At 37.4% G+C, this 14,126-nt stretch overlaps 1 protein-coding gene across 1 annotated transcript in view; it reads right to left on the bottom strand.

Moving 5' to 3' along the window:
- Nucleotides 1-12,319, bottom strand: part of LMBR1 (limb development membrane protein 1) — a 54,566-nt gene extending 42,247 nt beyond the window's left edge. The window contains exons 1-5 of the mRNA XM_010076063.1: nt 12,278-12,319; nt 10,166-10,267; nt 8,878-8,950; nt 6,496-6,535; nt 4,222-4,361 (exon numbers count right to left, since the gene is read on the bottom strand). Coding sequence (XP_010074365.1) covers nt 4,222-4,361; nt 6,496-6,535; nt 8,878-8,950; nt 10,166-10,267; nt 12,278-12,319 — 397 coding nt within the window. The remainder of the gene's footprint in view (nt 1-4,221; nt 4,362-6,495; nt 6,536-8,877; nt 8,951-10,165; nt 10,268-12,277) is intronic.
- Between the last annotated feature and the right edge of the window lie 1,807 nt (nt 12,320-14,126).

Below are 14,126 nucleotides of genomic sequence, written 5' to 3'. Positions count from 1 at the left end.
CTTCCTTGAAATTGTCCATTTTGGAAAGAATAGGGAAGGAAATGAACATTCACTGCACGTCCGGGGAATTTATTATTGAGAGAAATTCCTGTATTAGTTCCAAATGTAAAATAGTTAGCAGCTATCTTCACCTGCACCCCCTTAAAAAATGCTTTCACCATATTTATTTCCTTTTTCTTTAAGTTTCAAAGAGAAATAAAAAAGGGGTGGGAGCAGGGAGAGGAGAGGCCAAGAAATCTACTTCTTCAGCAAACGATAGCACCAGGACACCAACAACCAAACTTCGCCAAATAAGCTACAGAAAGCAAAACAAGAAAATTCCAAAAGATGCATGAAATATAATACCCAATTGCTAAAGAAAACAGACTGCCTAAAGGTGGTTAAACTCCAGTTAACAAAGAGGGGGATTTTTGCTTTTGAATTTGCTTAGCCAGGAAGCTCCTGTTACCATTGAAGGAACATTCACACATAGCAACATCAGCAAGAATGTCACTAACAGCCCTTACTAGAGGTACATTAACTCAAGCAGTCTGTGTACTTTTTTTATTTCCTTTCTTTTTTTCAGAAAATGAAGACACCAGCGTGTCCTATATCGGGGTGGGGCTCTTATTTCAGTGGTTGTCTCTAACTGAAGACAGTGGATCCAGCTACCTGATGTAAAGCTGAATATCTGGTTGTTCGAATTTCAGCAGCTCTGTATCATTGTATATCTACAATGTAAAACAGTGCTTAGGAGCTATACAGTATATACAGAGGACTTTAAGGGAGGGAAGAGTGGTGAACATCTGAGGTGACCTTTAAGAAGTTAAAATCCAAAAGCTTACACATTAGCAGCTGACAGGAACAACACTTAACAAATATTAAAGCACAGAGATACAAAATACATGTAAAGTTATGAGAAGTAAGGACAGTGCTGTACTGCTGCTGACATACATACACACTTTCCTCAAAAGTAAGGAGCATACAGGGCCCTCTTCTTCCCCTACCATATTTCTTATCCTAATTTGATAGTTCAGAAATCAAATTCGAATCAGAAAAATAATTATTTCCTACTACATTGACTGCATCACAAAACTGCAGATATCAACATATAAAAGCTTTAAGCAGTCTATTGGAATTTTTTTTTGCATTTGTAGTGACCTAAAAATATCCCCCATAAAATAAGTTAATAAAACAAAAATTAAACATCTGCCAGCCTTTGGCAAACAGATTAGACCTCCAGCAATTTTTCTTTTTTCTTAGGTCACAGCAGTTTCATTACATTTTACCTCCACCTGGTGGCTGCATCCAACAACGGCACAAGTGAACATCCAGCTGTCAGAAGTATTGCTGGGTTTACTTCAAAATGCATTAGGTAAGAGTGTTTATACTGGATCCAAGTATGGGCTTTCTGCCTAGTTTCAAAACCTAGAGGCATATATCTTTCCCTATATGCCACAACTAATGCAACAGTCTACAGTAAAAAAACCCCTTAATAATATATTTGAGTATCTCAGACTATATCTGTAATTGATAAATCTAGCAAAACCGAAGTGTTTTAAAGCCATACAAATTTTCCCATTTGATAACACTCGCAAAGCAGTAAGCAAACCGTGCATGAAGGCTATCCCAGACAGACTGTTGTGGAGATATGAACATTTTCCAAACTGGAGTGCTTGTGATAGCACTATCAGCTCTCAAAACTTGCAGAGGTATTTCATAACTGACCCCGAAAAGGCATGGCACTACACGGAGTAGGTTTTTACAAGGGAGTGCAATGCCACTGTGCAAACCTAGCGAACACCACCAGAGGGAGCCCTTCCCCAAGGCAAGGGTTTGAAATCGGGAACACGGATTTGTGTCAAACGGCAGGAACAGAAGCCTCTGGTCAGATACAACCATCTACTGATGTTTCTGAAGTCCTCACACCAGCTGTGGTAAATCTTGGTTTAGTTCAGTCATGTCTACCCCTAGCATAAGCTTTGCAATACACAGTCAAACCTGGAAACACCAAGATGCTGAATTTACTTCCTTGCTAGTCCAATTACTATTGGACTCGGGAAATAGAAATTATACTGTGCATGCATAAAGTAGTACTTTCAAAGTATTATCACATTAAAATCAAAAGAAGATGGTCACTGGAAAATTCAAAGGCCTTCCTACGCGACAGCTACTTTTTCCATCAGATTTTCAATTAACCCAAGTTTCCTTGAGTACTGTGGCAACTCTAAGGGAGTGCAAAATTTCTGAACTGGTTATTATATCATTTTCACTCTGAAATATTTTATTGTAGCTTTTCCAAAGTCAATTCAGATACATAAGGAAGGATTATTTTCCTTTTTTTTTCTTCATGTTGAGGAGTAATGAATATACAACTGTCTGAGCTGCTAAACCCATGTGAAAAATTAGAATTAGCTGGGGTTTTTTCTTGCAAGCAGAAGACATGCCAAATCAGCAATCCCCTATGATGTGTGACAAAACAGATCACAGACTAACTCAACTTGAAAGAATCGTCAAAGTCATGCAGTCTGATCTGCTGCTTAAAACAGTTAAACTGCAGGTGCAACCACCACTGCTCAGGGCTGTAACCAGCTGAGTTTTGGAAAACTTCCAACGATTTAGATCTCCCAGCCTCTCTGGACAACCTTTTCCAGGGTCCAACCATCCCCACTGTAGTAAGTGTTACTTTATGTCCTGCAAACACTGCCTGTTGCCTCTCACTGCATGCCTCAGAGAAGGAGCTGGCTCTATACAAACTCCTCACCAGTTGCAAATCCAGCTGTGCCCTGACTTTCCTCATTTCACACCAGGATATTAACCCAGGTGATATTTCTACACCCCTCCCGTGCAGTTCATCCCTACTTCTACCTTGTGCACACTTCCTTTTTGGTTTTGAGCTCAGGAGTTCGCCATTAAGCCAAGTCGACCTCCTATTACACCTGCTCATTTTCTTGCACACTGAGGTGTACATTAAGGTGTCTGAAGCTCATCCTTGAAAGTAAGCGTCTCTCCTGGCTTCCTCTGCCTTCAGGGCATTCTCCAGTAAGGTCCCACATACACATTTCCTGAAGAGGACAAAGTCTACTCTCTTGAAGTCTGATGTCTTTATTCTACTATTTTCCACTTCTTCACTATTCTCAGGTCTTAAACTACTGTCACCACAGTCAGGGTCACCCCTAACCACCACACCTACAGTCAGCTCCTCTTTATTCAACGGGTTAAAAAAAAAAAAAAAACTTTTACTGTGCAGGTAACACAAAAATTACTTGATTAGTTTCAGAAAGATGACAGACAATATGCATTATTTCCCATCTTTACCTATCCACATTTAATTTGTTGCAAAAAAAGTAGATCTGAAATTTATGAATTTGCTATCTGCATTACTATTCAGCAAAAAAAGTACACTTTTCACAGAAAAATCCCCAAAGCCCAGCACACTTAACTTGTAAATTATTTGTTCTAGATTAAATAAACTGTTTCACATAGAGAAGGTGCTTTCTTCTTTCTTCAGCCAAATCTACTGAAGCATGTCCTGTTTCCAGCAGTTACTTCCCTTAGACACATAGAAGTGTCCAAATTACTTTTAAATATTAGTATCCACTATACATGTCACAGTCATAAGCATGTTAACCAATACTGGAAAGCATGCAAAACTCACTCTGCCAGACATCAAAGCATCACTGCTGCAAGTACAAGTAATATTCTTCTATCTTGTTTTCCTTGAAATAGTTTATTTTTATTGTGCCTCTTTACCACACTCAATACACTGATATTCTATAATTTTCCCTGTTTACAAATAAATCACTAACAGTTAAATTTAACTCTGATCCCAACTGCTCATAGCTAGTAAGTTTCTTAAAAAATATATTTTGAAAATAAATTTATATGCAACATCATAAAGAGATAGGCTTGTGAATCTCACATTAACATATGAGGAAAAAGTTTGAACAGTGTGTTTTCAAGTTAGCTTCTAGCAGCTCTTATTCTACATAAAGACCCAAAGAAATTAATTGGGTTTAATTCCATCAAGTCTGCATAATTCTTAAAAAAAAAACCCCAACAGTACAGTTAAGACAAACTTTTGTGATATATGACACAGCAGCAAAACCAACTAGCCAATAACATATTAACAATCCAGTTAGCATCTTAAATTAAAATAGAGCTATTAGTTTGAAAATAAGAACATATCTGTGCATGTATAACGAAGACATCCATTTTAATTACATTATACTGAGTACTAACCATGAATTAGTGAGCCATTTAACCACTGAATATAGTAGTTTTGTGGAAAAGAAAGCAGGATCTCATTGCTGATTATTGAGAAAGGTAGAAGCAGGACTGCACCAGCTGAAACTGCTAGAGTGAAGGTGCTCAAGAACAGCCTGAAATTTAAAGAAATGTGCCACCGTTACCACCAACATGCTCTGAACAGGGGGAAAAAAAGTAGTTAGCCTACCTATTTATCAGGCAACACATTATTAAATTGTAAAGGGGTAGAAAAAACTATTTCCACAATATTTCACTTCCAACAAACAAATTTCAAATACCAAGTAGTTTACAGAATCTGGCAAAAATAATTAGCTTTTACCAACTACCATAATTATTCTCTTGGGACTTGCGTGCATTAATTCAAATGTCACACACAGGCTAAATTATGTTTAAGCTTATTCTTTTCAGATCCCAAATACAACTTATAACAAATGCCATCTTGTGGCATTAAAAAGAAGTGTTCTTAAAAAAAAAAAAAAAAAACACAACAAAAACATTTTTACAGAACTAATCCAATGCTAGAACAAAATTAGAAATAATTCTCAAAGCTGCATGACAAAAGATAAGCTTAAATAGATCATTCCTACAACAGGAACATCAGTAAGTTGCTTACAGAGATCTTACTTTTCTTTAACAGTCTACAAACATATTCTCTATTCACACAAAACTTAGAGAAGAAAGTCTGGGTGATCAATGTTATTTAAAAAAATATATTCTTACATGTTTTTATTGTTGGTTTCTGAGGTATTTTCTTCTTTTATTCAGGATGTTTAAGTATTCTAAGCCACAATTGGGAAACCTAACACACTACAGCCTTGCAAGGTGCTACAGCAGTTTGGCTTTGCTTTCTCCCCCGACCCACCTCGTAAGTCCTGACAATTGTGCTATGCAAAGAAATATTAATCTGCATATGTTTGGCAGTTATTGCTTTTTGGAAAAATAATATGGACATTTAAGAAATCCTAGGCTGAAAGAACATGAAGCATTTTATATTTTAACAACACTGAAAGGCTATTACTCTGATGGAAGTGCTAACCTTGTCCCACATTGTTTTTGCATGAAGAATACAGTATTTACAATTGATATTTGTTGCATTTTAGAGCTAAATTAGAAAATAGAGGCAGGTAGGATAACAAGACTAATTTTACTCTTCCAATGTTGAAAAATTCAGGAACAGGCTAAGACCACAGCTGCTATGAAAATCATGAAATTTAGAAGTCGTCACTGTTAGAAGAGCCTTCAGTGTAGTCCTAAAAGCAGAGGAGAAGCACTGCTCTACTTCAGAGCGAGCAGCTTCGTAGCATTTAAAAGTACGTATTTTTCTCTTTATAGATCTGAAGTAGATCTTGTTGCAGATAAGTATTTCAAATTCATTAAAAACATTGGTATCAGACACTGCTGGGAGAAGCACACTTAAGATTTAAGTCGGTTTTGTACATCGTTCAAGCTTGCCACAAATGCACAACTAAAATCTTGCAACGTACTCGGCACTTCCCCAGGGTACAAGACAAATTAATAAAATAATCAATGAGCTCTCCTTCCAAGAGAAGGACTATCACCATGGAAGAGCTAAGTATGGTGTAATAAGCCAGTAACAAGTCCACATAGTTTCCCAAATCACATAACTGACAGGGCAGCAACAGCTCAAAGATGTTCTGGAAGTCCCCAAACGTATTTAAATAGGAGAGATATATCTAGCTTTACAAAGGAGCAGGAAGAGGACAGTGTGTTGCTGGCAGACCAGCAGGTCTGGCAAGAGTTCGTCTTCCATTTGTTATCCTTTTTTTAAGTTTTTTTTAAGCTGATCAAACACAGATGTCTGCTTCAGGTTTAGCTGACTTTCTTTCCAGGATCCATTGCCTCCCTTGACAAGACTTCCATCAACTGCAGTTGGAACTTAAAACACCCACCTCCTATATAAACACCTACATTTTAGAGACCTAAACTGAGGTACAGGTCTTGCACTGAATTCCACCTCTTGCATCAGGTCCTCACAGAATATGTTGGCCAACTTCATGCCTACCAGGAAAACCACGGGTGAAAAAAGACTGAGACCAAGCTGCCTTGACTCTTGTCATGCCTTTCATAACACAAGGTACCACTTTATCAAATGTTTTTCCTCTGCCCTCTAGCAATTTATTTGCTGTCACATTTTAAATGGACTGTTTTTTATTTGGAAGCATACAAAATTCCTATCATAACAATATATTCAGGAAAAAAAGTTCTGCAAAAAAGAACTATACATACGATATTCTGTTAACGATGGCATCTTCATCCTCCTGCTCATCTGAAAATTAAATTACAGCAGGTTATATTCAATACTTAGTCACCTTTCCTCAGGCTAAAATGCATATACATAGGAATAATTTTAATTTACAATTAAATTTTAGAATTACTAAAACAATTTATTAGCATCAATAATTTAAGAATGTTCCTACTGAAAATGAATACTTTTTTCTTTTTTTTCCTAATCTTAAACTCTTTTCAATCAATGTAACTATTAAATTAGTTCACTTAATTTAAATATGCAGATTAAAACTTGGAAAGACCTTCCAGAGGGCTCTATGGCAAACAAGATTTCAGACTACTACTACCACAGCTGCTGTTAGGAAGTGTCCTTTTGGGCAGGAAAGTCTTAGGGTCCTTACTAATGACCACTATAAATACCTAAATAGACATTTCATTTTCAGTATTGATGCATTTTTAAAAGAAAGCATCCCCAGAACAGTAGTGATGACCATGCAGTTGCTTCCCCTTACTCATCCCTCCCTCCCAGCCAGCCCTGGGGATTTGGGGGAGACGGGGAAGGAGAGTTCTTCTTGTTGTTTGTTTTGGATTTAAGATACCATGGCTTCCCTTCTGCTATTTCACATTTTAAATAATTTTGTTGACTTATTCCTCAATTAATATTCCAATTTTTTTGAAATATTGTCAACCTTTAACTCAGAGGTCAATCACTAACACACCCTTCATTCTTTACATCCTTCTCTACACATCTGTACAAAAAGTATGGATTTCTGCATTTGAAATAATTTTACACTCAGCTTTCTTAAGTCTCCCAGGTTTTCCACAAGAGGTAGCTCAAATTTATTTTAAAATCTAGAATAAATAAAGCCAGGTGTTTCAAGTTCTTAAGAGTCATGCATACACTTGACATAAACACGTAGCCACTAACATCATGCTACTTTGCGATTCTTCTGTTAGAGTACATTGGGTTATTCTTTCTGGGTTTTGACGGGAATCTCATGGTGTTTTCAGAGACTCAGTCAAGGCCTCTTGTGAATCATTTTGGCTAAAGAGCTTGTTGTGGAAAAAGCAAACAATCTGTCCTGAAAGAATTCCAGAAGTGTTAACTCTTCAAATGCATCTCATCAGGAAGATCCTAGCAGGCTACAAAAGTTTGCCTAACTAAATGCTCACAAAGCTTTCACTAAGTCAGGACAGCTGCAGGGCACTTCCTCTAACTAGCTGATGAGTTCAACTGCCAAAAATGTAATAAACAATAGTATTTGCCAAAACAGTTTTCTCTCCCTGTTTTTCTCTATCTCCAAATGGTAGCAGCTTTGTAGTATCCAAAATACATACCAGGATCAGAATATAGCAACCATCTTACTCACTTGTTTAACTATTCTCTATGTCAAAAAAGCAACACTTTTTTTAAAAAAGGTACTAAATTTCTTTGTTTTTTACACATGAATCCATCTATGAAAGCAGCTCTATCATAACACAGGTCACTACAGCTCAATAAGCAGTTTCCATCAAAGTTCAGAGTGCCAAGATCATCATGCATAAAAATGCTTCTCCAGCATGACTGAGCGCCAAGGTCCCAGATAAGCTGTCAAGTCAAAGATTCTACCATTTTATATAGTTTTTTATGCTGTCTTTAGAAGAAATACAGAAGAAAATGACAGGAGTCCCTACAGACTATTTTCAGACAGACAATATTTCTAAAGGAAAAAAAAAATACAGTATTATCTCAAGGAATAAGACTTCAGTAGTGAGGCCATAAGAAACACTAAAATAACTACACCTGAGCAAAGCAGAATTTTTAGAAGAAATTTGCTGCTTCTCTTCCATATTACTGGCAACCTTTTAACTTTACTAGCTAAAGCTTTGAACTTGATTTTGATGCTAGAACACAGCCTGAAGATACACTTATTCTGGAAAAGCTGACATGAAGAGAGGACAACAGGATCTAAAGGCAAGCGAGGCAGAAGTATCCATTCTAAATTCTCCCCTTAAAATTTAGTCTGCCACAGAGCCACAACAGAACAACTGATTGTGGTCATCCACACCACCTCCACAAGAGCCACCCACCCTAACTCAATCTCAGTGTGCCAGCTACAGTGCTCACTCACGCTTTTCCTAGATGCTCCAGTGCCCTCCCTCCCTTGATTAGTGACATTTGAAGGGTCTGAGACGTGCCAGAGCCAGCACAAGGGAAGGTATGGAAACTCATGGCTCAGGGACAAAGGGAGCAGCGCAGGCTGCCATGTATCTACAGCCAGAGAAACACTTTTGATCAGACGTCCAGTTCTTCAGCCTTCCTTGTGGAAGCAGAGGAAAAGAATCATCTATCCACTCAAAAAACAGAATTATTTTTGAATATATTGAAAAGTCTATACTTACCTGCTTTTCTTTTGTATCTTGTGATTATGAAGTAGGAAACTATATAGAGAACAGCGAATAGGAGAAAACAGATCTGGAAAAAACCAAAAACATTGCATTTATTATGTTGTAAAGAAATGCCTGGATTATAATAAGAATAAACAGAAAATCCAGTACCAACAATTTCAAATTGAATTCAGATCAACAGAAGTGTATACTATGTAAATGTCAACACTATTTTTATGTTTTATTAATAGAAACCAATAAGAACAGTTTAATTAGATTAACAGCTATTGGATCAATTATATGGACAGCAAGTTTTCCTCTAAAATTAAGAAAAAAGCCATATTTGCAGTGTGATTTTTTTTTTGTTTGTTTGGGAGAGGGGTGGGTGGAGCGGGGTGATTTTTAAAGTTTGAATCCACTTGAGCTGTAAAAGTTATCACGCTTTGTATCCCCTTCATATGTAACCTAAGGGTAATCATACTTCATAGGACGGGCTCTCGGAGATTTATTTTGGAGTAAGCTATCAACACGTGTGGAAAGAAGAAAGCAGTTATGTTCACTATTTCCATCAAGTCTTGAGTCAAACAAATTCTAGGTGACAATACATACAAGAGAGACTCGTCCGCCTACATTGGATGACCAAGCAGGAGCCAGTCAACACTATGTTTCCTTCACAGTCAGAAGCCAAGAGCACAATTTCCCTCATCGCAAGGCAGGCAGCTTATGTAGGTCAGACGTACCCTGAGCCCAGCATGACTTGCATCAAGTTGTTTCTACGATTTGGCACTAGAATTTCAATACAATCAGGTAAGATCAAGATCTACAAATATGTTGGAAATCTTGGGAAGAAAGGAATCAAACAGCAAGACAGTTTTAACCCTCCAAGCCTTTGTGGGAAACCAAAATTTAAACAAAAAAAAAAAAATTACTCTTGAATGATGCACCAGTGGCTCAACACTGCTTCCTTAATTTGTCTGTTGATACCTATTAAGAATATGAGTCAGTCAGAAATAAAACAAGAAGAAAGCATTCCGTGATGCTGTGGCCCTTAGCCTGAGCAGTCATAGTGAACAGTGCTATAATTGCCAACAGTGTATTTTGCTTTTTATCAGCTTGCAGGAAACAGATTACCTACACACCACAGCCTGAGAAGCTACCTGAAGTAGCCCAAACTATTAAGATTCTTCTACTTGTGCACCATACTAGTAGCCACCGAACAGGTTTTAACACACAGCTGTTAGCCAACTGAATCAGGTAGAACCCCTTCAGCAGTTTTTACCATTACTTAAGTTTGCCCTATTACCTGTACAAGGGGCTTCTTTAATTGGCCCTGCCTGGATCTGCAATTCATATTAGCACCTTCAATGTGTTCTACTTCAGTCTGAGCTTTAATCTCCTTTGTGATCTGAAATTGCACAAGTATTTCACCAGGCAACAGCTGAAGTATTTCTTTACCAACCATTTAAATATTTGTAGTCTTTAAGAACCGTCTTAAAAAAAAATCAGAAACAGAGAAGCTACCCTAAGTGGTATGAAAAAGTGAAAGCAAAGGTGGTGATGATATCCCTTAAAAATTTACATATAAAGCAGCATATTGCATCCAAACCAGCAGAAACAAAGGAAGAAATAAGGTATCGGTCAATCAGGAAAGACAGATATTTTAAGAAGTACTAATAAAAATAAGCTGGGATGGTTATTTCTTTCACGTAGTCAGACATTTTAAATAAAAAAGAGCATAGGCAAGCATGTGAGCATGACATTTGGGTGCCTGCAACTGCCCTCCGGGTGTCCCCCAGAAGTATTACAGTGCCAAAGGTCTGAAAGTGGCAACTGAGCTCATTCTCCATGCTGGCAACAGACAGTGGCAATATCTGAAATTCAGATGCTGACAGTTAGATTTCATAACTAGATCTCTGAATTCAAATAATTTAAACTGAATCGAGTTCACCACTCCAACTTTCCAGAGGACACTTCAAAGAGGAAAGGGTTTTGATAAAGAATTTAATTCTTCAAATAAATAATTCTATTAATAAAGAATTTTATTAAGATTTAATTAAAAAATATACTGGTATATTTTTGAATCAGGAAGAACAAAAGAAACTGAGAATAACCTTGGGTTTTCAGAGTACTCTGACACAGCTTGTCCTGTCAGTAATGGAAAACGTAACACCAGTGCTGAATGAGTCCTTCTCTAGGCTTCCAGTTCCTCTGAAAACTAGACCAAGGCTACAGATAGAGACATCTAATTTTAGGCATCGACTTTTAAAAATTAGGTATCACATATACAGGGTCAGTAAAATTCTCTAAAAATTGTCAGATGCAAATAAAGATACAGTTAAGCTCATTTTTTGGTTCAATTTTAGTTAAGACAAGAATAAAAATTACTGCAATCTTGTTGGTCTCTTGAAATAAAATAGGTGGCCTCTATTCTACCCGTGACAGCAAGGTTACAATGAAAATGTGGGATCGTACTTAAAAGGTACCACTGAGATAACCAAGGCATTTTGAGGGCACAGCAGGTGAAAACTGTCCAGTAACACCAACTGTCAAATGCTGTATTTCTAGTTTTAGATGACAGCTACTTTGCAACTCAGCAATAAGCTGTAACTATATATCTTGGTGTAATTATCCCTCTACTTCTGTCAGAGCTGAGAACAACTTTGTAAATATTTGATACAGTTGTTTATTACTGAAAATTCACATAATTTAAAAATTGATTAAAAATTATTTTTAAAAATCTTTAGGATATTAACAAAACAGAATTAATACATTAAAAGTCTTTCATACTGACCAAAACAAGTCAATAAGCAAACTTGGAAATATTACTTCAGTCTCAATTTATACTTAGTGAAATCTAGGATCCTGAAGTGTTTCTGACCATGCATGCTGATAGCTTTCTAAAGGGAGTAGTAAAAGCCAGTATCCTAACTATTTTTAGAGTGGAACTCAGTCAAATTGGTGAAAAGGAATGTTGCCCATGACAGCCAAAGAATAGACTCTACTGTCCTGTCACACTGCAATCCTGGGTTCTTACTCCTCATACTGCTCTTTGTTTCAGGATATTTTTGTATTGCAAAAGAAATACAGCCCTTGTTTGTACTTGTTCTACCTTCAGTTCACGTTTCTCAATTATGAATGACTGGGCTCGTAAAGTAGTATAGCAGGTAAGGTCTTATGGCTATATAACAGCACGAAGCCTTTCTTTCTGCACTGAAAACACTTAAACACATTCACCTGAGAATCACACTAGTAACTTAGCATTATCCTCCAACCACCGACCTTACCCACGCTGTCCTCCCCAATTGCTTCCAGCAGAGCAGCTCTCAAGTTACAGCAGAAACGTGCTTTCAGGGTTCAAGCTCATTACCATGGGGGTTTTTCCCCCCTTTTAAAAAAACACACCTTAATTTCATACTCCATCTAGTATTTTGGGGTAATCAAGTCCTTTCTGCACCATGTTCTAAGCCTCCTTTGCTTTGACTACATCTCCTGAAGCACTCATTTTGTGCTAATAACAGGATGTTTTACTTCATCTAACTTGAGCAAGACTGCTCTTAATACTGATACCTGAGGAAACTGAATTGTAGCTTTTTTCCGCCCCAAATGCAACACTTATTGTCACGTACACTACACTCAATTCCTTATTCATTTCACAGCTCTTCTACTAAGACACGCTGACCCTAGTTTAAGAAATATCTTTCAGTGCATTTGCTGGATACAGCCCTTGGCATATGCAAATGAAACACGAGTCATATGGCTTCAGAAAACACAGTTCTTAACAACTCCTAACTCGACTTTCTTCAAAAACCCCTAGAAGAGGGCTAATTCACATATACAAATGTTCATAGTACCCTAAATCATCTGTCAACTTTTATTTCTGATCACTTATTAAAAAGCATAGGTAGTCATACCGAAATAGGGCACTAATCAAAAAAGAACACCACACATAAACCTACGTTGATAACTTCCGTGAAGGAAGAGCCCATATTCTTTAAATTCCATCTTTTCTTCAGAAAACTATTACATATGACAGACTTGGAGCCAATGTTGGAATACAATGTTAAATCCAAATCATACTGCTATCTTTTCCACCAGAAGCAGTGGTTTATGCCATCACCCATGTCTATTATAAGAGCTGATAAAAGGTAAGGATGCTGCAAATGCAGCAATTCTAGGACAAGCTATATTCCTCCTAACCCCACGTTCTCTGTAAGGAGTTTTTCACTGGAGCTCCAATGAAGCTCTTACTGGCTTGACTTGAGACAGCGAAGACACCGTGCAGAGAATGTACACAACTGTGATGAATAACAACTTCTGACACTCCCTGATAGTTTCAACTTAAAAAAAACCAAAATCACACAACAAATAACAACTTCCAATCTTAAAAATTATTTCCTTAAATTCATTCTAACTTTACAGAGGCACAAAGTAATTGTGGATCTGTTGCCATAGACAGACTGCTCCTGGGAAGCAACTTTAAACCCAACCATGACACGTTCTCACATTACAGGGGAAATACACTCAGTCCATGTTTGATCAGCTGCATCAAAATATAAAGGAAATTAAGAGGAGTCTGATTTTATATGGTTATAGCCAAACAGCCAAGCAAAGCAATTCTTAATAATTTTTAATGTCTTCTTTTGTGTTCCTCCCTCCACACCACTCTAACTAAAAACAAAATGCATGGATTCTGTGCTACATCTAGGGGCTCCCTTTTAACAAGTGGCACATTAAGAAGTCTTCAGACCTCAAGCATGTAATTCATTCACATCTCTTTGCATGGACTAAATACAACATCTGTTAGGACAAGCAAAATAAACCTGTCGTCCCCTGGAGTTCTTAATCTTCATTTGGGAAAGGAAGTGCTTTATGCTCCTGCTTAGGTTACACATCAGACACGCCAAGAGAGGCCACTTCTGGAGATGCACTGCACTACACTCTTAGGTATCTTGTATCCAGCTCTTTCATAGAGTCATCCTTTTGGATCTGTCATCCAAAGTCATCCAAGTATGATCCAAGTCATACTTTTGAATCTGTACCAGGCAGTTCTCAGCTTATCCCATTTGTACTTATCCCACTGACAGTTACTAAAGATCAGCTGACACTAATTTGTCCATGTGGATGATCTTTAAAACTTTGGCACTGAAATTCACCCCTCAGATTGGCAAAGCATCATCTGTTGCAAGCCCTAGAGCTACACTTTGATGCTAAGAAAGAATTTGCTCAAAATGCACAAGATTCTCTTTTTTTTTTCTCTTATGCAC

The sequence above is a fragment of the Pterocles gutturalis genome, unplaced genomic scaffold, assembly GCF_000699245.1.
Source record: "Pterocles gutturalis isolate BGI_N339 unplaced genomic scaffold, ASM69924v1 scaffold9923, whole genome shotgun sequence".
Lineage (NCBI taxonomy): Eukaryota > Metazoa > Chordata > Aves > Pterocliformes > Pteroclidae > Pterocles > Pterocles gutturalis.
The sequence above is the reverse complement of the archived record's forward strand: the minus strand, read 5'-3'. Positions and strand labels throughout refer to the sequence as shown.